Consider the following 24,644-nt stretch of genomic DNA (forward strand, 5'->3'; position numbering starts at 1 on the left):
GCCTTTTTTTTCAGTTTATACCGTGAATTCTTCCTCCAAATCGCTTGTGTGACTTCCCGAATCTGCTATGGGCTATATGTGATCATGGAACTTTCCTTCTGTGGCCAGATTAAGGCATAAAATGCATAATCTACACAATAAAACATAAAGGAACAAAACCAAAACCAAACATATCAAAACACACAAATATGAGCTCAAAAGAGCTCAAAATGGTACTCAATGTCAAAGGAAATAACGCTAAAAAAACTCTATACAAAATAGACATATAAGTGTGTTCATCTAGTCATTATTGTCACTTGAACTTGAGTTCAATGTCCTCCAATTATATTTTGTACAGTGTTCATTGTCAATATTTTATATGATGTGGCTAGGTGGTAAAAGCATATACTTCTACGTTGGAAGATTTAATGATGATGTTCTTGCCTATATTTTAGTTAGAGTTATCTAATTTCCTGAAACAGTGATCTAAAGAAAACGAATTATTAGATGCAAGTAGTATACTTTAGGATTAAGTTGACAAAATGTAGCGAATTATATTCTCAATTTCTCATTCCCATTTTCAATTATATACCCTAAATTAGGTAACAATGGTTTTAATCGTAGGAGCTTGATTGTGTGCGATGCTGGTTCACCACATACAGATGGAAGTCAAGTTTTTCATGACACTAGACCATTGCGATGGGCTTGTTTGACAAGCATTTGATCTTTCGAGGGTAGTGTAATGATTTGTTTCTAGTTTCTTGATAATGTTTGTAATTTGTATGTTTCTTCTTCCATTTTACTTTCCTTTTGGTGCCCTGGTGGTGGCGGTGGTGGCCGTGGCTGGTAAGAATGAGGTCATGAGGGAAGACATATAAGCATAAATCAGGAAACAAGAGATGATCTTGTAATGAAGTGGAAGCTTTAAGATGGAGATTAAGGGAAGAAGATGAAGTACTTGATTAACTGGAAAACGATATAAACTGAGGAATGTTCCACTAAGAATCAAGGGGTCAAAGAACATCACTGAAGAGTAGATTTTAAATTACAGTCTAGGAAAATACACATTTACATATATAACAGTTACTCCAAAATTGTGCTCATGTGTGAAAAAAAAGTTTGCTCATCTAATACAAGAGATATTCATGCTTGGAACTTGGGAGCAACATCCTTCCGAAAAGCGAGTAAGCTATTGGCCATCATCTTCATCGTGCGAAGCAGGATCATAGAAATATATTAATCATCTGACAACTGTTAAGAGGTTCTATAGAAAATCAAGTAAGGGATTTCCCAGCCCATTCACGTTCTCGTCGCTTTTGCTTCGCTATCATCTTGTTAAATTTCTGTTTCCCTTTCTCCAGAAGAGGATCAATCACAGCATAATCGTTGACATCTTCACTCCGCGACATTTTATCCTGCCGGTTTCAAAGACACCACATATGAATCAGTAATCACATCCAAGCCTAGTTCCTAAGTACAGAATGGTAGTTGAACAAGTTTCTTAGGCTTATCATCATGCATCAACAAGTTTTCTCACGAAACGAACGGATACTTTTTTTGAGGTAACATTTCTTCCTTTCAAGCAAATGGGTAAATGTTGGGAATCCCAATCAGGCCAACCGGCTATCATCATACATGAACAAGTTCTTTTACCAAACAAACAGAAATATTTTTGAGGTAATTTTTCTTTCAAGCAAATGAGCAAATGTTGGGAATTCCAATCAGGAAAAAATCAGATCTCTAAGAAACACGTACATATATACAAATCGCAGAAGTTAATTGAGACTAGGTAAACATAAATCCAGCTCACATAGCAGCACCAGCAGCCCATGTTCTCGAGGGGATGATCTGGTCTCATTGATATCAATGTTATAGAAATAAATTTAAGTTTTTACGACAATATCTGGGATTTCAGATTTTGAAAAATAATAACCTATGACATCTTTTTTTTAACGGGAAAAGTAAGACTTAGGTTGTGCTACATTAGGTTCCAAGCTCCTCCCGCCTCCCTCCCTTCCTCGAAATTATTTTTACCTAATGTATTGTCCTACGCAACTCTACCTTCAAACAAAAATTAAAACTTCCTCCGTTTCTTAATAAGTGCAACATAGAGAAAGTGGGAGAATACCAAGGAATGTAGAGAGAGAAAGTTGGGACCACAATAAAGTAGAGTAATTCAAGTGATGAAACAAAAAAGTTGTGGTCCCCTCTTGCTTTTTGGTGGCATATTTGTAATAATATTGAACTTTTTTTACCATTTTGAGCTTGGTTGCACTTATTGTGACTATTCCAAATAAAGGAAATGTTGCACTTATTAAGAAACGGAGGTAGTATGACATTTTTTAATTTTTAGGATTCCGAGGGGGATCTTTACATCAACTTTGAGAGAGTGATCGACGGATCGTTAAAGATTGTTACCATAACTTCACATCAAATGCATAGTTTATTAGCAATTTCTAGAGGCAACTACTGTTCTAGGAAGAACTGCCGAAAGTTTTGAAATTAACTTTCCAAGAAATCTACATTGTAACTTTGATTCAAGTGAGAAGTACATCAGGTTATTCCAGATTCGTTTAAAGGAAACTTGTTTCCTGAGTTTCACATGGCGAAATGAAAGTTTGTGTTTACTGGAAAAAAAAAAAACAAATTTAGTAGTAAGGCAAGGAAGATGCAGATTGGAGGGGATAACCTTTTTAGGGTCAGGTGCAAATTTTAGGCGGACAGATTTCCAGTCTGATAAATCTTCACCAATTCCACCTTCAGATTTGCCAAGTGGTTCAACATGCTTTGAAGCAATTGAACTTTTAAACTGCTCAAGTTTCGCAAGTACCTGGAGAATACATGCAAATGACGTGTCAAGTACCAACACTTTTTAGACACGACAAGGACAGCAGTGCAGCACTCATGAAGCCAGAACAAAACACTGTCACAAGCAATGATTCAATAAAGAAAAAAGACAATAACTCGATAAGAGCAACGATATGTTCCCATCCCCTCTTAGCCCTGTCTTTTGCCCCATTGGACAGGAGTACAGAATTGACTGGTTAAGACACTTCAATGAAAGACTTTCCACTAAAAATTTCATTTTCGCCAGTAATTTAAGATGGGGGAGGGGGAAAAAAGGAGCACAAGGCATGGATAAAATGGTGTAAAAACTCATATTTTCTGAGAGCTACAAGTTAAATATGGATAAAAGACAATACGACAACATACATCATCTTCACGTCCCTTCAGCCTCCGCTTCTTCTGTTTCTGCAACAATCTATCTCGTTCAGCATTATTTAACAACTGCAGGTCCGTGTCAGTATTAGCTATACGTACTGCCCTAGCTTCAGATCCTATTCCCTTTTTCCTGATAGACAATTTCGCCACTTTTCTTTGGTCATCTGAACTTTCAGGATCTGACCTACTGAATATACAGCAGAAGACTTGTGTCAAAGACTTGAAATTTTTTGCTTGGAAGTAGGCAACAATACCTTATTATAATAAGTACAGCTCAAGCCATTATTGCAATATCGTGCAAATGATATACAACACTCAAGAAAACTTTTAAAGACAGTGAAGGGTAAACCTAAAAATCAAGAAATAAGCCCAGGAATAGTTGGAAATAATAAGCACCCCAGCTAGGTGAATTGAAAGATGGATTGATGTTAAAGACGTCATAACGTTTAACTGTTTATACAAATGGCACTGAAACAACATTATGAACTTACCAATACCTGCAACGAATCTTGTCCCCATCATTATACTACAAAACAGTCGAAGCACCTCAACTTAAGATTTTACTTAAAATGTCAAACTACTTAAGCTGATCCGGTTTCAAAATAACAAGTTAAACTTGCTCAGTTCTTGAAAAATGTCAGCATTAACAGAAAGGCCATCGATCAAGCATAAAAAATATACAGCCTACTTAAAGAGGCAGTAAGTGCCAGAACTAAGGCTTTCGCTGCTGAATGGTTATTATATGAATGTTTTCTCCCCAATTTTTTCTAAAAGGGAAAACTTGACAGGCATGGGTGTTCGTTACTGCAGGCTGTAAGTGAAAATTGTGCTACCATCTCTTAAAGAATTTGGTAACTTATTAGGGAATCTAGACCATCTCAGACACAAAGCATTTCCAGCAAGCGAAGGAAAATTATCACAACAAAAGTTAATGCAGTTGATAATCATCTTAGTTAGTTCAACCTCCCAGTAAATATTCAATAAAATAAATTGAACACATTCTCCTTCTGAAGGCTGAAGCATGTTTGCTCAAGTCAAAGTAAACAAACTCAATATAGATCAGTAACCACACCAACCCTCAAAGTGACATACATGGAAGATTCCGACAGTTTGAGTAATAAACATTCAAGTTCCCTTCTTATCACTCACTCCAGTCTCCATCTTAATTGTCTCTATGGCTCTATATTTCAGTAGAAATGTAGCAAAACAATATCAAAAGGTAAAATTAACAATTATATCATTCTATGTGCAGACCTGAGAGCTCTGCCAAAAATATCAATTTGAGGAGGGAAGATTCCCTTGTCTAAGACCTTCCATTAATGCACTTCTCTTCTCCGACAAATAAAGAAATTGAGAACCTAAAAGATGCAGGAACGATTACACACCAAGGCAAGGCTCATCCTTGCTCTGCACCACATTCAGTAGGATCATACAAAACTTTCAAAAAGCAAGGAAAAATAGCTTTTAACACTTAATAAAGAATCAATGACTGCAGCGACGGAGTTCCCTTTTCCTCTAACTTAAGGGTGGAGCCATAGGGCCCATAGGGGGGCTAGCTTGGCCCATATTATTTCTTTACCATTACTAAATATAATTGATCTTAATATCACACTAAAACAAAAATATTTATATCTCAGAGATTAAGCTGAAACTAACACTTAAAATTCCTTCAGGAGAGGAGAGTACACCCTAGAGATAAATTGATTTAGAAGAATGGGGGAATTAAAGCCACCCACTGCCATTAGTAAAGCATACTGTCTTTCAAATACCACTCTCCATTGAGATTCAGAATGCAATCCCCACTCTTCTTTACTAGCTTCAATTCTCCATAACCTCCCTTTTCCCCTTTTTTCTCTTGCCCTGATAAAAATCAATCACTTTCATGAATCTATTTCTTCTCACCACTATATTTACAAGCCATGCTTCAAGCACCTGATGAGAAAAAGGGCGAGAAAAATAACAATAGAAGAGAGGGGATGGAGTGGAGTGGACAGAGAAGAACAGGGTCAGGGAGAGAAAGCCTTAATGGATGAAGGTAAAAAAAAGTCAAGACAAGACACTCTAGGCTATGAGCCAGAGCATTCTAAGTGTCACACCAACAAGAGGCAACTAGAACTACATATTCAGCACCGATTTTTATCAAATTGAGTATTGACTATCCTTGCTTTGGCCGTATAAACTTTCGTCATTTGATTTTTATCAAGAAAAGGTGATGAACATCTGGAAGCACGGTCTTGGTTGAGCTCTTCTACTCAAATTAAATGTGGTTGGCTCTTCGTCTGTTTCTCTCTTTATTTCATACCTGAAGTTAGTATTGCGGACAAGGGGGGTTTGTATCTGTTATAGTGTTAAAATTTGAAGAATTCAAACAGCCTGGTACACATCGGTAACAGATAGGTAAATATCAGATCGCTAACTTCAAAATTCGGCCAGCACGAAACAAATTGGACGAAGCTTTATACACTGGCACCAACAGATTGGAGCAGGGAAGGCATTATGTCATCTGGCCGAAAATTTCAACAATGCTCTCGCAGATTGGCATCTAAGATGTGGCAATGACAAGTATTTGCAGTACCAAGATCAAGATGACAAAAAAATAAGGAAACAGTCTATACTTCTTACCTTGGAGCTGACTTCTGTTGATCCTTGGACTTTGATCCCTCTAGTAAGGAGACGACACGGAATAAGTTAGAGATGCCAACATGGTGAAGATTAAACCACAACTATACAACTGTGTATCAAGAATAGCACAGCTGCGTATACAAATATAGAGTTAACATCTTTTAGGGAGGGGGAAGAGAGATAATATTATTGATATGGATAATTTCACAATTATTACTCAATCTCAAGTTAATCCCAACACTTTCCATATCTGACCGGTCTCATGTTGATAGCAACACTTCCATTTTAGGCACGGATCTATTATTATTTTATTATTTCTCACTCTATAACTATACCCCACACCTTTATTTAAGATGATGAAACAATAATAAAATAATAACATCATACACATGTCCACCTTCAATTAGAGGACCCACGCAGTTTACCATAATATAGACCTACCCACTATCTTCAATCAAATCAACTTTAACAATAAAATAATAAAACTCATACCCCACTCTAATTACTTCCTAAAACCTCTATGGACAAGGGTGTGTTGCGATTAATATGGGACGGAGGGAGTAGTAAACGTACAGTTGCCAAGTAACTGATAAAGCATGGAATAAAAACTGAAGCTATTGAAAAGAAAAAGAAAAAATATGGTCAAAATTATCTATCATCAGGTTCCAGGGAGTAACCTACCACAGTGAGGGTTAGTCTTGCATGGACCAAAGCCACCCATGTAAGATAGTGACCCTTTCTGTCATATAGCCACCTTTTATAATCTAAAGTTATACTAATCTACCGTTATCGAACATAGTGGTATTTGATTTCCATAAAGTCACCCTTACTAAGATTAGTTTATTATAATGAAAATTAAACTATATAACAGAATAACCTTTTTTTCCTCACATAGTCACCTTTATAATCTATAGCTACTCCTCTTTTATATCTATTATTTTTAACATAGTGACCTTTTTATTTATTAATAAATCGCATATATTAACCCTAGGTCCACACTAAATTTAGTGTGGACTACATCCATATAAGATTTTTACTCACAGTGGAAGTACCATGCGCATCAGCATAGAAAGGAATAGTCCTCTCCACTTCTTCCTACGTTTCTAGTTTCTAAACATGCTATGACTGCATGCACATGAAAATCCACAATTACTTGTAGGTTTGAGGCCAAAGTGACATATGTCTAATGCCAGCATGATGTAAAAAAAAAATCCAGTTAGCTGCTAAAAGTAACCATACCACTGTGAGACTTTTTCTTAGCGGGGATATCACCGATTTCCAATCTCCTCCTCAAAATCTGCTCACGCATCCGTGCATCAAAACTTATTTCATCATCTTCGCTGTCACTTTGAGCATGCGATTCAGGTAACCCGTCAGCTGTCTCTTTCTGTGACTCTGGTTTCTTTGAGCTCAAAGCTTCTCTCACAGATAATTGCAAAATTCTTGCATTCTTGAGTTCATCTGGATCCTGATAGACAATAGTTTATTGCAGAATAGCAAATACTAGATGAGATAAAGTAAAGACCCCCCAAAACAATAATGTACCTATGTAACAGGGTCACTTTTAAGCAAACAAAGAATATTTTATCATTTGGATTACAAAAGTCATCCATCAAATGTATAAGGGACGGGGGGAGCCATAGAAGAAAAAAGGAAACAAAGTTACCCAACCCCAAAATTAAATGCAAGGCATCAATCACACTACAAATCTGAAGGACGCCCATAAAACTTGTTAACACTATGAACCCACATAATAGCTAATAATATGTCATTCCATATTATGAATAATCACAATGTCAGCACTACTAACTTTTTCTCCACTTACTTTGTTACCTGCAGTCCCTTACAAAGACTGAAATAAATAAGTCTCCTTGGTTTTTACATCACACCATTCGTTTTCATGATTGCCCCAACGCATTGACAGACCGACCATATTACATCCTTCTCCAACTGAAAGTCTAAAGCCTTCCTAATCCTAATAGCTAAAAAGAAAGCACAAACATTACTTGTCCACTGACTCCATGTGGCGCAAGATTAATAAAGAAAAACTTGCATTTGGGGAAACCACTATCAATGCTGGTGAGCTGAGTTCAATAAACAGCTTTATTTCTTCAAAAGGCAGTGATATCAGCCCATCAAGGACATTTAGGTGAATATATACAAGTTCACAACTCAAGAATATAACAGGGTATACTATTACCATTTCTTCAGTAAGATTATGTTCCTTGAGTAGACGAGGATCATCCAATACATCATGACTGCTCTTAATTTTTTGCTTTACAGCCATCAAATTTTTCTCGTCTTCTTCAGCTTCTTCACCAAATGAAAGTAAGTTCAGCTTTCTGCGTCAGAAAAATATAACTTAAATGGTTAAATGATGCATATATACATCAATATGAAAGCGGATTCTCAATGTCCGTGTAACTCACTTCACAGGTTTCTTCTTCACATCTTTGTTCTCTTTGTCAGTAACCGGCTGGGGTAACTTCTTAAAAGATTCTCTGGGGACAATATCATCGAAGGGATTCCATATAACCTACTTCATCAAAAATAAGAATAAAAAATGCCAATAAAATTTAGAGCAAAACATGATCCATTTCTTTTACTCCCTCCGTCCCAAAATATAGTTCCCATTTCCATTTTGGGTGTCCCAAAATATAGTTCCCATTTCCATATTTAGTTCCATATTTTTCCGTAATTTGTCTAGAAAAACCGTGTCCCATCATTTATTTTCTTCTTGAGATTTGTTTTTTTCTTTGTTTATTCAACCAAAATGTTACAATTACTGCTCTTTCACCAATTATTCTCCATTCTCTCTCTTAAAATCATCTTTTCCCATACAATATTTATTTAAATAAACAAAAAACTTTACTATCCCTCTTAGATTCTACTTACATAAATTACCGTGTAAAAAGGGAAATGGAAACTATATTTTGGGACGGAGGGAGTAATAATTTAAAAATCTCAACATTTCAATCATGTATGCCCATATCTTTACCATAGAGTCTCTCATTTGATCTTCAACCTTCGTTTCCCATTGAAAGAAAAGTATAATAAGTTTGAAGGGGGGTTTTTCATTATTCTCTAATTCTTTATTAAAAATGGGTTACAATACGAGATCATACACTTGCTACATGTCCCAAACTCCCAACACATGTTCTTAGAAAATAAGGGTGAAGCACAGATAAATGTGGGAGGGGTATTATGAGTGTGTGTGAGAGAGAGAAAGAAAGAGTGTGCATATGTCTGTGCTTGTGCATATGTGAGTGTGTATGTACATGCATGTGTCTCTCTTTCTGTGTGTGTGTGTGTGTGTGTGTGTGTCGGGGAGAGAGAGAGAGAGAGAGAGAGAGAGAGAGAGGAGCTCACAACTTCACATGGCCTCAGCATTAATTGCAATGGTATATCATGGTTTAAGCCTCAAAACTGAAAGTATGTGTTCTAACTTAGGGTTTGAAGAAGTGAAAATAGAAAATGCAGATAAAATGTAACAGCTGGTATGCATGAGCAGAATCAAACCTCAAGAGAGGTTATCTTTGGAGCAGGATCTAAGGGTCGGTCATCATTATCAGTTTCAACTTCTCCTATCCTGAGAAGATTGTATATAGAATCTCCAGTAACCTGCAATAAACCATACCGATAAAACTAGCAAGAAAAAAAATCAATAAGAAATAAAAATAAAAGGCAACATGTAGCACTCTATGTGACACTATCATGGACCACTTGGCTTACCTTTCTCTAACAATTCAGTCACTCATTCCCATAACCATGCATGTGCAACAAAGTTTAGTCTCATGATTATTCTTGACAACCATTTACATGCTTGAGTTAAAATCAACGTTAGTGAGGTAATGGAGCACAGATTTCTGGCAAGAGTATGATACAAGACACATCTCTAGAGATCAATAACAGCAGGAAGAATATCCCCTTCATCCTTTAAATGGACCTACCACTGATACGAATTAACATAGCTTGGACAGATTATAGTGCTAAAATGAAGAAATTAAGGAAGAAGATGAACTTTGATTGAATAATAGTAGTAAAAACAGCAAAAGTAATCGTTATTCAAGCTTTCGAGAGGCTTGATTCTCTCCCAGTTGAACTACTAAGCGCTCACCTAATTTCTTAATCAATTTTCAACATATTTCTTTCCTCTCTAATCTGCCTTATTTATAGAGTTTCTACTAACAAACTAACTTCTTCATCAAGCTACTCATATTATAAAGCTATTTCCTAAAATGCCCCTCTCCCTTATACCAATTCATTGCAACCACTGCACCATCTAAACATCCAGGACAGAGCATGTTTTGCTGCAAATTAACTCCACTCCAGATCAATGCCCCTGTCACTTATTCACTATCTTGGTATATACCACAGACACCTTTCAATTTAAAACAACATTTCAGTTCAGTCTCTGACTTAAAGCTTTTCCATGCCAGTATCAGGACAGATATATTTTAGGACACAGGAATGTTCTCAAAAGATATGAAGCATCAGAGGACCAGCCGAGGTTCCAACATATTAGGTCTTGTCTCTGCTCAGTTCTCTGACAAAGCATGCAAAAGAACTATGGATAGTTCACCTCGTACTTGCTAAACTAATAAGTGGCCTTCTAACACATTTCCAATTGGACCACACAATAGACATTCTAAATGTGATTTTTCCTCCAAGAAGCATGTGTACAGCCACAAATCTGGTCAATTTTGATCGACTTATAACCCGTTTTGATGCACTGTAAAGCTTAGTTTCGATAAGACTATTGCCAAGTACTTATTCTAGTTGATGCATCTCAGGTGTAATAGCAGCAGAAACGGTTGCATGTATCTTTTTTTCCAATATCTTATGTTCCTGAACTTATAAGGCTAACCTGAGAACCCTGACTACCACTCAGCCAACATGCTTTTCTAACATGATGTAGCCTCTATATTAGCCTTGATTAGATAGGGTATAAATTATAATTTCACTTCTTGAGCTCCCAAAACCAAATCAAGGATGGAAGCTATACTGTGTCATTATTATTGTCTTATAGCCTCTTAAGGTCAAACAAGTGAACAGTGAACCATGTCAAAAGACCTATGGACAGTAAGAAAATTAATTGACAGGTCCTTAAAAATTTTATCAGCTTCCTAAAATTATTATTAACTACAATAATAGCTACACCAGGAAAGACGAGCCAATTGAATTGGCTGCACCAAGACACTAGAGACTAAGGTATCAAAGGTTGTGATCAATTCAAAATCAAACACGTTTCATTCATTATGACTTCATAAGTCTATGATCAAGACTTTGATGTATGCTCCCAATTCAAATGCAGTCATATCAACTTCTGGTGTAATCAACTAGCCTATAAAAATCGCATCTTTGTGCAAAGGTTGCTTAATACTTTCTCCCCGCATCTTGTTTGAATCTACTAAAGTTAGAGCATGTGCATATGCAGATTTTCTAGCAGCTAGGATTGTGTTTCTATTGGTCTCATCTCGCAAATTACTTAAAAAAAGGGGTATACATCAGTAATGAAGAGGCCAATGAGAGTACTGTAATGGCATTACAGGTTTCTTAGGATAAGTTGGGGAGGAAGGCAGAGTGTTAGCTGATCAAATGTGATGATAAGTGGGACATTGACTAATATTGCCGAATCCATGATTCAAATGTGATTTAACCACAATGGTGATAAAGATGAACACAATTACTATCCACCTTAACTCCTTAAGGACAAGGTGGAAGTTTGGGCTCAGAGTTGTGTCATGAACTGAGCAAAGGGATGGGTGTTGTAGAAACAGCATTCTATAGTAATTACCACCTCCGTTTGTTTTAAATTGTTATACTTACCTTTTAAGATCATTTCTATTTAATTGTTACACTTTCACTTTGTCCTTAAATGGTAATACATCACATCAACTTTATACACTTTTCACCTCATATGTTCCACCACCCATTTTAATAATCCACTCAAAACCTTCCCACCTACTCTATTTTCTCTCTCCTCCAAAATTTTAATGGTTCTTTTACATTTCCCAAAAATTAGATATGTTTTAGTTATACTTCTCTTATGCTTTTTTCAGAATTCCCTTGGTTCTCCCCAGAAGTGAAATGTAACATTTATTTGTAAACGGAGGGAGTATTACACAAAAATTGCACACAAAATTTTAAAGTACCTTTCCAAAAATCGTATTCTTCTTATCAAGCCAATCACAACGGTCCAATGTCATGAAAAATTGACTTCCGTTTGTATGCGGAGAACCAGCATTTGCACAAGCAACCAAGCCCCTATGGTTGAAACGTAGCCGAGAATGAAATTCATCAGAAAAGGCTGCACCATATATGCTTTCACCACCTAGCCACAAACAATATATATTAAAATTGCAAAGAGCTGCACTCAGATCTACGTGATAATAATGACTAGCTAAGCACGAATAAAGTACTACTTAGATAGATAATAAAAGAAAACAAATGGATGGGACATTCACTATTAGAGGAGCAAATTCCTTATAATGTCCATATCTTAACATCATTTTTTTGGTGCAAACAGCAGTTTGTTTCAAGATGTATAAAGGATGCTGTTCAACATCCTCGACTCATCACTTCATGAATAACTAGGAGAATGTTGACATTACATATTTATCCGGAATCTTTTAATTACCAGGTCCTTAACGTAATGAACTAATGAGGCTCCTTTTTTTCAGATACACCTTCCATATCTTATCTGAATTAATTTTTGAGCCAGCTCACTCACATTCAGCTGCTAAGACAAGCAATAGAACAGTTATGTGACTTAAAGCTCTTCTAAACAAAAGACTAAAGAGTCAAGTTCACACAAAAGGTGGAACAACCAAAAAATGTAAGACAATAAACTATTAAGCAGTGCAACCTGCCATTTGAAAATACATAATTCACTTATCTCTAATTCCAGTTCCCATCCAAAGCAAAAAACCCTAACCTAAACCCGAACGCGTTTTCTTATATTCACACACCTAGTCATTAGCAACAATTTGGATTCTAAGATCATGAAACACAACCATATTGGATTTCATCAGCTCAAACTACATATAAATGAAATAACAAAGACGACATATTTAAGCTACCCATTTACAAACCCAAACTCAATTTCTCCTCTTCCACCCCCAAATTGAAAACCCATCTCAGAACGAAATTCAAAAAAAAAATAAAAAAAAATATTGAACCCATAATTACAACACAAGCTTTGAGTACCCACTACAAATCCATGCTTATTATCGAATCAAATTAAAAACCCATCTCAGTAATACAAATAAACAAAAAGGGCAAGCCCTAATTTTATGATTACAACCCCAAATAATAAGAAAATTTGAGCATACTGATGAAAACAACAATTAATTTAGGGAGGAGAGAGAAAGTCGTACCGACGCCGGTGGAAGTGGGGTCACCACCCTGAATAAGGAAACCCTTGATGATGCGATGAAAGATGGTGTTGTCATAGTAACCTTCAAGACAAAGTTGAACGAAATTTCTAACGGCTTTTGGAGCTTCTTTTGGCCAAAGTTCGATGTCAATTGCTCCGTATGTGGTGTGAATTACGACCTTTCCTTTTGTTGGTGGCTCTAAAACGTACACCGATGACATAATTCCGGCGAACTTCGATCAACTTTGCCGGAAAAAGAAGAGCTGGTACTACAGGGATGTAGAAGGCTCTTTTAAATGGAGAAGGATACTAAGTTTTTTTTTTTTGACGAGGAGAAGGATACTAAGTTACTAACTGGGAACTGTTACATTTGCAAATCAAAGGTTAATGTTCGACATATACGATATACCCAAGTTGTCAAATGTAAATCATGTGGTCTTTTATTTTATTTTTTAGAGAAATGAAGTGATTTTTCTAAAGGATTACTCCCTCCGTTTCAAAATATAAGTCGTTTAAGGTTTTGTATATAGATTAAGTATTTGGTTAATTTTAGTTAGATTTGCATGGGAAAAAAGAATTGACATTAAATATTGTATTGATAATATAAAATAACCTATAAGCTTATCTTGATAATATAAAGTTGCATTTAATCTTACATTGGTATTGTAGAATGCCTTATATTTTGAAACAAATTCTTTTAGCTAAAATGTCTTATAATTTGAAACAGAGGGAGTATTTAACTTGAATAAAAAGATTTGCCGTTTGCCTGTAGTAAGATAAAATTATATGCAAACTTGATAAGTAAAAGTAGATATTTATCGTCATTTCAGCTTAAGTATTAACAAGAACTAGAAAAATAAGTGTATAAAAGTGGAGAATGGGGATTACTATCATCAAGAAAGATGGTGATAACTCTGAACTGATTGAAGAAAAAATTAGGGTTTTTAGAGATAAAAAGGAGTCAAAGAGAGATGGTTAGGTGATAGCTTAAGAATTAATTATTTGCGTAGTTTTATTCTCACTTTGTCTTCTTTTACGAGTCCGTTCATGGTATACACGGGTGTACCATGCTCATGGTACACCCAAAGGTAATTTTGTAATAAATTCTCCAAATGAGTACAACTTTACTCATTCTAATCACTTATTTATCTCCTTTTTTTACTCTTCTTCTACAATATTTCTCTTACCTCCATTTTCTTTATCGTCTATTGTTTCTCTTATCTCTCAATTTATCTCTCTTCCATTGATTCTCACCTCCAAATTTCTTTCTCCTCAATCGTTTCTCACCTCCAAAATTTTCTCCTACATTAATCATCTCTCTCCTCCAAATATACAACCTTCATTAAAACCAGTGAATGACAAAAATAAATATTTGAGCTTCGGATTTCATTAATGGTGGAATTAATTTTAGACTTGAAATTAAAACTAGAGTGTCCGAGATTCTTCAATGGTGGAATTGATGATCGATAATGCAAAAGATGATTTGAGAATTAACACTAGTTAGGTTTTTCTCACCTTCATTATTTCTCTTACCCTAAATTTTCTCTCTCCTCCATTGTTTATCACCTTCAAAATTCTCTCCCCTTCATAAATTCTCTCTCATCGTGGTCTATTAAATTGATGGATTATGAAATAAGATTTGAGAAAACTTGGCTTCGTCAATGGCAAAAACAAAAATTGAAGATTCAAAATTCATCAATGATGGACTTAGTTTCACATTTGAAATCAATATGTCATTTGCAAAATGAGCACACACTTATGCTCAATTGAGAAAATGAGAGAAAAAAGTTTGTTCATTTTGAGAAAAAGTGTTTCCTTGCTTTTCTCAAATGAGTAGAAATTTTTGCCTATTTGAGCAAGTTTGTTCATTTGGACAAATGAGCAGAAGTGAGTAGAATTTTGCTCATTTAGAGAATGGTCCTGTTTGGTGATTAGAGTTTAGTGTTTAGAGGTTAGAGTTTAGAGTTTGTGGTTAGATGATTACTTTTTTGTTCAGAGGATTTGATTGCTGATTTAAATAATTGTTGTGTAAAGGTGTTTGGTAACACTTAGCTGATTGTTTAGAGTTTTGTACTTTTTAGAGCATGTAAAATGACATTTATGGACATATGTTTTTTTTTAAAACAAATTTCAGTAGTAATTATATGGACAAAATAGTCATTTATTTTTTCTCTCTCCAAAACTCTCATGAAAAAGCTCCTCTACCCAGCTTTTTCAAAAGAGAGTTTTGATCAGAGTTTTCGGTACAAAACTCTCTTTAATCCTCTCTCTCACCAAACACCCAAATTAGAGTTTTTATTGGTCAAAACTCTAAACTCTCTCCAAACCTCTAAACTCTCTCTAAAACTCTCTCCCCCAAACACCCCCAATATCAAATGAGCAGTGAACAAAAAGTAGTCTTGGTTGTACCATGAGCATAGTACACCTTATTATGAATTTTCTCCTTCTTTTACTTACTACTTTTGCTTTTCTAGTTTCTTACCAACTTTTTTAAATATCAATATGTATGTAATTTATGGATTACTAGAAACTATAAATAATTGAGATTATGAAAATTCACGTTAAGACGAATCTAATAAGTTTTCTTAGAAGTATTAGTGAGATAAGATTATCATTTACCAATTTTGACCACCAACAAAATTAGTAAGGAAGAAAAGAGCTTGTAGGAGCATATGCATTGGTTAGACTTTTTTTGGGCTCATCAATTATTTTACGATTTCCTCTCTCCTCCACATCACTAAGCAATTTAAGTCATTGAATGGTTGACGTGTGCCAACCCTCACCTAATATTCTCGCAAGACGTGGTGCTTTTCCTTTTCCCGGCCCGAATTGTAATGCTTATTTTCTTTCTCTATCCTGCAATGAGCGGTTCATGAATCTGAACGGGTTAACACACTTTCTCTTCCCTTCTTTCTATTTATTTATTTATTAATAATATCTTCATATTCACGAATTTTTCTTAAATATTGCTCAAAGAGAGTTTTAGTTCTCAATTTACACCAAAGTCACAAATTCCCTACATACTGTCCACATATGATATGACAAAATACCATAATTTTTTATTTACAAAATACTAGAGTAGCAGTTTACTCTCAGTTAACCCGCTACATAAATACATAGAGTAGCGACTTAAAAGGAAAAACTGCTACCTTTAGTAGCATTTAATTACAACTCAAAATACAAACAAAATTGGCACTCTCAATACCAATACAAAAGTCATGCCACATGTCATATGATACCAATACAAGTCATTGGCCATTTCTGGCATGGAAATCAAGGCCATTATGTATTAATTTCTTATGGTACCAATTCAAGTCATGCCACATGCTACATACCTCATGCCACGTATCCTAACCTACACATGTCTCACGCTGTCAGGGTAGAGAACAAGCTCTTAGCCTTTTGGAGGATGGAGAACTTTGGATACGTGCAACTAAACCACTACTTGGCGTAGCAAGGTCCTTTAAGAACCATTACTCTAAGTAGTGATTTTCGTGGGTTGAGTGCTTTAGTTATGTTTTGGTTTTCTTTTCTTGTGATTAACCGCTGTTTTAGGTAGCAGTTTTACTTAAGTCTAATACAAAACCAAATTTTTGACGTGATGTCCTATGTGGACGAACAATCTCAGTACATATGGCGCAAGACGATTCCACATATCGAGGTCGGAATGGGATCGGGTGTTTTCACGTCTCACCGTAGTGCCCGGTTTGTCTGGATTTCCGATTGATGAACAAGAAGGAAAAACATGCTAGTAGGTGGTAGTTCCATTTATGGGTTCAAATCAATACGTTTTAAGAAAAAAGATTTGAATATTAATCTCGAGTTCACTCATGGTACACCCAGGTGTTCAATGAGCACCCAGGGGTATTTTTGTAATAAATTAGAACTTCATGTACTCACACCAAATTTGTTCATATGGACATTTTGCTCATTTACTCATTTTGCTCATTTTGGTCATTTTGTAATAAAAGTGTTTGCTCATTTTCTTAAATGAGTATAAATGTTTGCTCATTTGCTCATTTGTTCATTCGCTTATTTTGCTCATTTGGAAAAAACAGTCTGATCTTGGATGGTACACCCAGGTGTACTATAAATATTCTCATTAATCTCATCGAGCCCATCGATCTCATGTACGAAACTAATTCCAACTTTGACGCATCTTGAGAAAAAAAATCTTATATTTTCTCTTCATAAAATCTAATTTAATAGCCTACTAAGTATACTATAAAATCAAATATTATTGCACTCGACACGTGAAATTTTCGGTCTGAGCTCGAATAATTCACGAATCAGTTGGCCCTAGCCCCCTAGTAGTCGATTAGGCACACCCTAATTACAACACAAGGGACTGAGTATTATTGCACTCGGCTCATGAGATTTTCGATCCGAGCTCGAATAATTTACGAATTAGTTGTCCCTTGCCCCCTAGTAGTCGATTAGGCACTAGCACCCTAATTACAAAAGGGACTGAGGGACTCGTCGAAAGAGCAAGGTTTAAAGACGAAAGACCAGCACAGTAATTAGAAACGCCGAAGCTCAAAACTTCCGACGGCGAAAATGGCGACGAGACTTCACGTGGGAGGCTTAGGAGAGAGAGTAACAGAGGAAGATCTCCGTAACACATTCTCTCGTTTGGGTTCTCTTCAAACTGTTGAAATTATCCGAACCAAAGGTCGTAGCTTTGCTTACATCAATTTTATTCCTTCTTCCCATAATTCCCTTGCCAAACTCTTCAGCATGGTATATCAATTACTCACACCCTTCTTCAATATCTCCTAATTTTGTTTTATATTTTTCCAGCTTGTTTTAGTTGTAGTTTATATGTTGTTTGATTTTCTTTTTTCCTTACTTTATTTGGTAATTTTTTTATGGTTTATTATTAGCTTAATTTTTTCTTCAGATGATTTTGTAGCAACCATACAGATGTTTTGGGTAAATGGTTTTTTTTTTTAGCTTTTCTTCCTTTTGGGTATTTTTCTTGTGGACATCAATTAATTCGATGTAATTAGATTATCAGAAAAGAGGGGGAAAATGACAAAATTGAACAAGTTATGGATTCAATTGAGTTTCTATTACTTGGTTAATAGTGTAGTTGTTTTAATTGTATCAAATGATCTTTCAAATTCGTCGAAACCTTTTGAGTTTATGCCCACTTCTCTAAGGTGCTAGTTGCTGCTTCATTGAGGTTCCGTTTGATTGGATGTAAAATATTTTTGATGTAAAAGGATTTTTCATCTAAAATTTTTTACAATGAAAAATTCAATTGCAAAGCTAATTTTCCTTTGTTTGGTTCAATGTAAAAAAAAGTTATGGAAAAGAGAGAAATGGAAGGGGAAGGGAGAGGAAAGATAAGAGGAGAGTAAAAGGTTGCTAAGGAAGAGGGAGGAAAATGTGTTTTCCCTTGTTTTGAAAGGAAAATGATTTTCATCTAGAGCTCCTTTGATTGGAAACTTGTTTTACACCCCTTACCAAACCAAACGGAAAATGAGAGGAAAAGGAAAACTCATGTTCATGGAAAATATTGTACACCCTACCAAACACAGCTTGAATTTTCTTAATAGGCTTGTGCTTCGACTGGGATCATGATCTGGTACTAAGATTGAGCACTACCAAACAAGTGGTACTAATTATACCACCTTGTAGCATAAGAGTGGTATGGTACCTCCTTTGGTGAGACCATATGAGAAAATGGCTTTAGCAAAATACTACATGTTACTGCTATAGGGGTGTGTGATTTACCGATTCTTTTTTTTGTAATTGGCCGTTGCACAGGAGACGGCAGAATGGTAGGTAAGGGGAACAAGGATGAAGTTTCTGCTTTATAATAGGATACGAGTTGAGTGACTTCAGATTGTGTAAGGGCTTGATACTGCAGCTATTAAAGTTCCGGTGATGAAGATCTAAGAGGGTGCTATACTCCTATTTATGTTCCATGATTTGACATCAAAACATTAGTTGTGAACTTGTGATCATAGACTACATAGGATTTGGCAAATAATTATATGAGATTCTTCAAAAGTGTCATCATTGAGGGGGTCACTTTTTTTGTTTCCTGAGTGCAATGTATTTCCTGGGGCGTAGGCAGAGGCAAATGCTCCCCCTAACTCTATAGTTTATATTGTGCAAACATTCTTGCAATGTGAACAAAGTGATTATGTAGATGGCACTAGTTTAACTTGTTGCCTCTAATTTAACTTCGCTCTTCTACTGTAAGTTTTTGTAATACATAACATAACATTTACATGTGTAATCGTTAATTGTAGGCTTGAACCTGCATTAGGATTGCTACAAATATATACTTAAAGCGTAAGATTAGAAGTAAACTGCTTTCCTTGGCAAGGGAGCATAGTTTTTAGAGGCATTTTTGCTATGTGATAGAGGGATCATGCTGGTCTTCATGCAAATTTATAAAGGGGGAGGGAAGTGAGGCCTTGTGGGTCTGAATTAATTTATCAAACTACTACTCTGGTGCTCCTCCATCCTTAATGTTTACCCATAGCAAAGAATTCACTTTTTGGGTAAAAGTTGTGCATGTTAAGTAGTAGTCTTTGGTTTTCTTCGTGCAGTATTTTAATAGAGTATAATAGAGAGACAAGTGGGACAACATGCCAAAAAGGGTACGGAGCAAACTCAAAGGAACAAGCCAAAAAGGAAATTAGGGGATGGAGGGAGTATAATGTGTCTCTGTACTACATATGGGAGAATCTTCGGTCATTGGGTATATTCTGATGTGTATCATGGCTTATACAGAACTAGAATTGACGTCTTCTTGTTGCAATTTTAACTGTAGTTTAGATACAAATTTCAGTCTTTCTCATGGGTAAGTTGTATCATACATCGTGCTTCTGAGTTGTGATCTAAATTTGTGATATTTCTTGGCAATGCAAGTGTGGGTCTAGTAACTGAATTCTCATTCATCTTATAGTCATCTTAACCAGTGTTGGATTTCAGTGCACTCTGTGTTATCTGCTGAATTATTTGAATCGTACTTAATCTATCGTCATTATTGGTCCAATAAAATTTAATAGTTACATAATTCAGTTGTATTTACCTGAAAGTGGTCAAAGCCCGATTGGAATAGGTTTTAGTTGTATGCTTATACGTATCTTTTTCTTTAAATAATTTCACTTGCTTGGCTTTCTTTCTCACTACGGACGAATCTATATTCCCATGTCCTCTACATTCCGCAAAATTTGTATAGTAATTTATTCATTATAGTCTGCTTCCTTTGGGGTATTCACGCATCTCATCAAGGGTCTTTCAGAAATAGAACCTTTGAGATTGCTGAGGCGGTAATTTGATCTCCCCTTTTCTCAGGGGGATATGCCACTCAAGTCATGAGCCTCTCTAGAGTTGTTGGCAATTAACATTTCTTCCTTTCAGAAGGGAACCTTATCTTGCTAGTGAAGAGTTCTTTTGATGCTTTCTAAGTCTACTAGTTTTGTTGTCTTGTATGTGTTTATCAGTATAATGGGTGTTTGTGGAAAGGAGGGAAACTGAAGCTGGAAAAGGCAAAAGAACATTATATTGATCAGTTGGAACGAGAATGGGAAGAAGATGCTGAACTCGTAAAGAGTGAATATACCAATCACAGTGATGTTGATGAGAACATAGCTGCTCCATCAGAGCCCAAGAGCACCTTGGATCTTGAAAAGTCGCAGCTCCGAATGTTCTTTCCCAAACTGAGTAAGGTAATTCATTGATGTTTGTAGATACTAAGAGCTGTTTTCATGGGTATATTTTGGCATGACACCCCTCTTCCCCGCGAATCAGCTATGAATGAAAATAGACGAAAGCTGGATCTTAGCACTGTAGTAATGACTGGCATTTTCCCTTGTCGTCTATGCATGGTTTAGTTGGCTGTTGTGGTTTGCTGTTTTCAGTTAGAAGTTGCATCTTTGTAGGTTGGCTACTTTGTTTTTATTTAAATGATCAAGTTGGTGCTATTTATCTGTGCTAGTTGTCTTCATGTCTTCATCTTGTATGAAGGTGAGCACTGAGCTCTTTCCTTTTCAGCATTGTACTGTCTGAAATTTGTTGAATGCAGATAAAATCATTGCCTTTCCGTGGAACCGGGAAACACAAATACAGTTTCCAGCGTGTTGAAGTACCTCCTCTTCCACTTCATTTCTGTGATTGCCCGGAGCATTGTGATCCTGTACAAACCCCTAAAGTAAAAGGATTTCATGATTCCGGCATACTAAGTGACAAGATCGATGATGAAGAGATTAACATGATGAACTCAGTGTTAAATAGGCTTTTGAATAAGAAAACTTCTCGAAAATCTGAATGCATACAGCCCCGAAGAGGAGCTCAAATGCACGAAGATGGTGGCGTGAATGATAAAGAGACTCATGTCACGAATTCTGTGATGCAAAGGAAAATCTTGGATAGGGAGAATGCAAAAACTGAACAGAACTTTCAGGATTCGCCGCAGATACCTTCCCCAACTTTTGAGTTGCAAGATGACAAAAATGAAATAGATGAAGAAACAGATGATGATGACATCAAAATCAATACGGTGGTGGGGGAAGATTTGGGGTCTGACAGTTGGGAGTTAGAAACAAGCTTGGTTGATAAGGTGTGAATTGCTATATATTGGTAACTGAAATGTTTAGATGTATACCAAATTTAACTACTGCCTGACTTGGTTTTGATGATTTGTGATTGCAGATGGCAAGCTCAAATGAGCAGTGGACTTTTGATGGACCCATCAAAAGCAATCCTGGTACCCAGAATGCAATGGCAAAACCTTCCAATAAAAAAAGAAATTCAGTTGCCAGTGAAGGCAATGAAAATGATTCTGCATCTCCTAGTCACAGAAAGAAAGCCCGCTTGCAAGCTCAATCAAATGAGTCAGACGAGCATTTGGAATCCAAGAGTGTAACTGAATGTGAGACCAAAAAATCAGTTACAAACGGCTTGTGGTCTCAGAAGTCTACATGGAAAGAATTGGTTGGTGATGGGAAGAGCGCTTCATTCCACTTGTCACATATTACACCTGGTGGTGAGACTAACAATGATGAGAGACCTATATCTAGCGAAGAAACATCAGCTGATAGCAAGAAACACATAGCGGCATCGTCTGATAGCAAAGAACTTGAGAGGGTCAGTGACTCTGATTGTGAAGACGTTGACGGCGAATCGTCCCAGTCAAAGGAGAGAGAAGGGATTGAAGCAGCTCAGCTGGCTGAACCAAGCGCAGGTTTAGATACAGCCTCTAGAGGCAGTTCCTGGCTGCAGAAATCATCTTGGACTCAGCTTGTAAGCAGTGGAAACAGTACCTTCAGCATTTCACAAATCCTGCCAGCAGATCTACTTGAGAAACAACAGTTGAACAAATCAAATGATTCTAGCACTCTGAATTGCTTTTATAGTAGTGGTGCTATGGTAAATGAACAGAGAACAAGAAAGAAGCCTTTTGGTGGCACTCGAGGTTCGTCTGGCTTAGTTGGTACAGATAAGAAAAAGGATGCCCAAGCAAGTGCTACTAGAGGTACTCAACCCAGTAAAGCACCAAATGGTAAGGATCACTCTGATTCAACCATAACACATAGGTCTGATACAGATAAGAAGGTCTCGAATACACTTCCAGAAGTTGATATCGGTGAGACTTGCCCTTTTATGAGAAGTGCTGATTCGCTGAAAGACTGGCAAACTGCGAAAGCAGCTCTTACTGGCGCGCTTAAAAAAAGAAACAACAACAAATAGGGTTTCTATTTGCAATTGTCTTCTCTTTTACACTTCATGAATATGGTTGTTGTTTGTAACTGTTCCCGTTGTTATCGATCAGCATCTCGAGAATTTTCATTAGACTAGTTCGGTTACTAGTATGGTTTCACATTTATGTGGCAATATGAGAGAGAGAGAGTATTTATTATGCAGACTCTTTTGATGTTTGTAAGTTCCTATAACTCTGGGGATTCATAGAAGGCACATGTATTTTCTAATTTAATGGGGAGGGTTAACGGTTGGTTTACTGCCTACACCTTGCTACCCCATCATTGCACCATATATTTTCAATGGACATCCTTATCAAATTTGAAATTTCATTTTCATCTTCGTTGTGTTGTAAACTAAAAATTTATCTGAAAAATTAGATAGCATTATTCTTATTCGATGGTATAATGGGAAGTGGGGAAAAGAGGTCGGCCTTAATGGCAAAAGATGAACTATTAATTCAAGCTTAGTATTTCCAGAGAAGCTATTTGAGGGGTGATTATTCATCCAAGTAGGTCATGGATTTAGGCCTTTTCTGCCTAGCTTATTTTCAGTTTAATTCAGTTCAGTTCAACTCTGGACAATACTTTTACTCTCACATATCACTATTCATTTCAGTTCAGTTCAATTCAATTCAGTTTAGTTCAATTTAGTTTAGTTCAATTCAGTTCAGTTTAGTTCAATGCCAAAGAGAACAAGCCCTTAGCTATTGAAATATGTAAGACATAAACGATACAAGTTTACTTTTAAAAAATAAATAAGATGAACTTCGACATGTACAAAAATATCTGACATATTCTTTAATCTTGTGTTACCTTGATTTATCCACTTTTAGATATAGTATCATCATTTCTTTTGGACCTCGATTGTCCTCAACGAAAAGTAACTTACATGTCTACCATCTTCTTCTTTTTTATTTTTCCTAATTGGAACATGTCACCCTCTTATATATATATAAAAAGTAATTTACATGTTTACCAATTTAATCTTAAGATTGGAAATTTTCTTTACAAAATTATGAGATACATCTCTTTTTGCATTTAAATGAGTAGGGAGCTCATTTTATGCACTTTAATGGGTTTTCTTTTTTAAAGCAATGCAATTCTATACAATTGTTCCCTTTATTAAACAAGTTATACTGTACATTACTTAATATCATAGCAAAAGCAACAACCGTAATTCAAAACACTTAAAAAAAATATTATTTAATATAACATATTGAATGTTACTAGGCAGATTAGAATGATTTATCATCATTGCACTTTCATTTTGCATTAGGAGAAACATGTATTTATGAAGTTTTTTTTTTCCATAGAACAAATTAGTATACGAATTGAAGCAATTCCCATTCACGATCTTAATATAAATATCAAGTAAACTTAAGACGTAGTAGTATACTTTTGTTAACCAAATACACATGCAATATACAATGAAATGACTAAACAATTAGCTCATTTAAGTTTTCTCTAATTCTAATTATAGTCAATTTCTGCTACAAACATATATAAAAAATTCGCGACAATTCCTACCATTAAAAACAAAACATAAAAAAAAGGAGGAGAAAATATAAAGACCAAGTCAAAAGGGATATTAACAATACTCAATGTGAGGTTAAAGTTAACCAACATATTTACCAAAAAAGTGAATATTTTCTTCGGTTAAAACTCAAAAGTTAGTTAGCACCAGATAATAAAAATTCAAAAGTTAGTTAACCTCCCCGCTT

General features: G+C 35.8%; 2 protein-coding genes across 3 annotated transcripts; one reads left to right on the forward strand and one right to left on the reverse strand.

Annotated features, from left to right (window-relative positions):
- Positions 1-958: 958 nt before the first annotated feature.
- LOC104886601 (peptidyl-prolyl cis-trans isomerase CYP57) lies at positions 959-13,568 on the reverse strand. 2 transcript variants are annotated; one of them, XM_010671063.4, is made up of 10 exons: positions 13,203-13,568; positions 11,979-12,157; positions 9,343-9,444; positions 8,253-8,359; positions 8,024-8,165; positions 7,063-7,291; positions 5,824-5,863; positions 3,193-3,385; positions 2,669-2,809; positions 959-1,394 (listed from the first exon to the last, which is right to left on the reverse strand). In XM_010671063.4, exons 1-10 carry the CDS (start codon positions 13,420-13,422, stop codon positions 1,254-1,256), a joined length of 1,494 nt encoding a protein of 497 aa, XP_010669365.1. In that variant the 5' UTR covers positions 13,423-13,568; the 3' UTR covers positions 959-1,253. The 2 variants fall into 2 exon arrangements, with proteins under 2 accessions (XP_010669365.1, XP_010669364.1); XM_010671062.4 differs by having other exon boundaries at positions 3,193-3,388; positions 13,203-13,566.
- Positions 13,569-17,648: 4,080 nt separating this feature from the next.
- LOC104886602 (hypothetical protein) lies at positions 17,649-23,259 on the forward strand. Its single transcript, XM_010671064.4, has 4 exons — positions 17,649-17,941; positions 20,668-20,892; positions 21,249-21,782; positions 21,875-23,259. Exons 1-4 carry the CDS (start codon positions 17,759-17,761, stop codon positions 22,910-22,912), a joined length of 1,980 nt encoding a protein of 659 aa, XP_010669366.1. The 5' UTR covers positions 17,649-17,758; the 3' UTR covers positions 22,913-23,259.
- The last annotated feature ends 1,385 nt before the right edge of the window (positions 23,260-24,644 follow it).

The sequence above is a fragment of the Beta vulgaris genome, chromosome 2 (genome assembly GCF_026745355.1).
Source record: "Beta vulgaris subsp. vulgaris cultivar EL10 chromosome 2, EL10.2, whole genome shotgun sequence".
In the NCBI taxonomy this organism is placed as follows: domain Eukaryota; kingdom Viridiplantae; phylum Streptophyta; class Magnoliopsida; order Caryophyllales; family Amaranthaceae; genus Beta; species Beta vulgaris.